General features: G+C 41.3%; 1 protein-coding gene across 1 annotated transcript; it reads right to left on the bottom strand.

Moving 5' to 3' along the window:
* Window positions 1-280: 280 nt before the first annotated feature.
* LOC109560846 (olfactory receptor-like protein OLF4) lies at window positions 281-1,237 on the bottom strand. The gene has a single exon (XM_019963331.2). The coding sequence runs from the start codon at window positions 1,235-1,237 to the stop codon at window positions 281-283; it is 957 nt and encodes a 318-aa protein (XP_019818890.2).
* Window positions 1,238-1,962: the final 725 nt, after the last annotated feature.

Raw genomic sequence — 1,962 nt, 5'->3', positions numbered from 1 at the left:
TCTTAAGAAATTTGTGAAGGCTCATGAGATAAATGGGAATTTACATATGTTTCACACAAGGTTTAAACCAATTTGAGAGAGCAGAAAAATAACAAAAGAAAAAACTTAGATGACAGAGAAGAAAGAAGTTAATAAAGGATGTTTTTAAAATTGTAGCGAGAAGTGAAATCGAAGAAATGGAAATACCAGGTAATAAAATGAGGAAGCAGTTGCTATTACCATAATCTAAACAAATAATCTCACTATCTGACTCTGAGACTTTAAGCCCTGCTATCATTCTTCAGCTCAAGGTAAATGGACCCTTTCTAAAAGTTTCCATCCCAAAGAATCTTTTTAGAGCTCTATTTATGTCTTTGTTTCTCAGACTGTAGATGAAGGGGTTCAGCATGGGTGTGACCACAGTGTACATCACCGATACTATAGCACTTGTGTGTGAGCTGTGGGTAGCAGTGAAGCTAAGATACACTCCTAAGGCTGAACAATAAAATAAGGAGACAACAGAGAGGTGAGATGCACAGGTGGAGAATGCTTTACACTGCCCCTGAGCTGATGAGATTCCACAGATAGAGGACACTATCTTAGAGTAAGAGTAAAGGATGCCAGCCAGGGGACCACCCCCGAGAATTACAGATCCAAATGACATCACCATGTTATTGAGAAAGGGGTCAGAACAGGCCAGTTGGATGAGCCATGTGGTTTCACAGAAAAAGTGGTGGATTTCCAAGTCTGAACAGAAAGACAATCGCAAAATCATTAAACTCTGTAACAAGGAATGCATAGAACTCAACACCCAAGACAGCAGCACCAGCAGTCCACAAAACCAGGGGCTCATGATGACCGTATAGTGCAACGGGTGGCAGATGGCCACATACCTGTCATAGGCCATCACATTCAGGAGGAGGTCATCTAATCCTGCAAAGAATAAGTAAAAATACACCTGGACGATGCAGCCTTCATAGGTGATGACTTTCCTCTGTGTCTGAGTGCTTTGCAGCATCTTTGGGATGATGGTGGAGGTTAAGCAGATGTCTACAAAGGACAGGTTGGAGAGGAAGAAGTACATGGGGGTGTAGAGGTGGGGGTCTGAGCTGACGGCTAGGATGATGAGTAGGTTTCCAAACACAGTGATCAGGTACATGGAGAGGAAAAGCCCAAAGATGAGGGGCCGCAATTCTGGTCCCTCTGAAAACCCCAGAAGAAGAAATTCTGGGATTTGTGTATTGTTCCCTGGCTCCATGTGATGAAGGTGACTATCAGGAAAAAAGAAAATAGCATGAAGAATTTTCACCCAAACAGACACAACTTACATCACTGAAACACTATAATTTCAATTTTGTTGGCATGAAATTGATGTTAATATGTTGTATGTAATAAATTCTCCATAAAGTTATACCCCATTTCACCTCTGAATAGAAATTTTTGTCCCATTCTCAGTATATTTCCAAATGGTTCATGTATTTACAGTTTTAATGAGAAATTCTTTCATGCATTTGAGAAAAATATTGAGAGCAAACTTGTCCCAAGCCATACAGAGAATAAGTAGAGGTGCTTAAAAACAAATTCCCCACAACCCAAGGATGGTGAAAGATGATATTCAAATAAATATATAATATGTTAGAAGGTGACAGGTGTTATGAAGAAAACAAAAACATGTATAAAGGAGAGAATAGTAGGTGGCATTATTTTATACCAAGTTGCAAGGGCTGCAAACAAGGGGTTATTTGAAGTGATGTCAAGGAAGAGAGAGAAGTACCTAGTGAGATACCAGGAGAAGTGTGTGTCTGGCAAAGGGAACTGCCACTGCAAAGGACCTGAGGAAGATGCTGGTTCCACATGTTCAAAGGCAAATGAGAAAGCCAGCAGGGCAGAGGGATAATCAAGAGGGGGAGTGATTAGAGACGGTGTCAGGGATCCTGAGGAACAAGGTGGCCTCCCAGCTCGAGCTGACACTTCAGTCCACAG

The sequence above is a fragment of the Bos indicus genome, chromosome 7, assembly GCF_029378745.1.
Source record: "Bos indicus isolate NIAB-ARS_2022 breed Sahiwal x Tharparkar chromosome 7, NIAB-ARS_B.indTharparkar_mat_pri_1.0, whole genome shotgun sequence".
NCBI lineage: Eukaryota > Metazoa > Chordata > Mammalia > Artiodactyla > Bovidae > Bos > Bos indicus.
The sequence above is the reverse complement of the archived record's forward strand: the minus strand, read 5'-3'. Positions and strand labels throughout refer to the sequence as shown.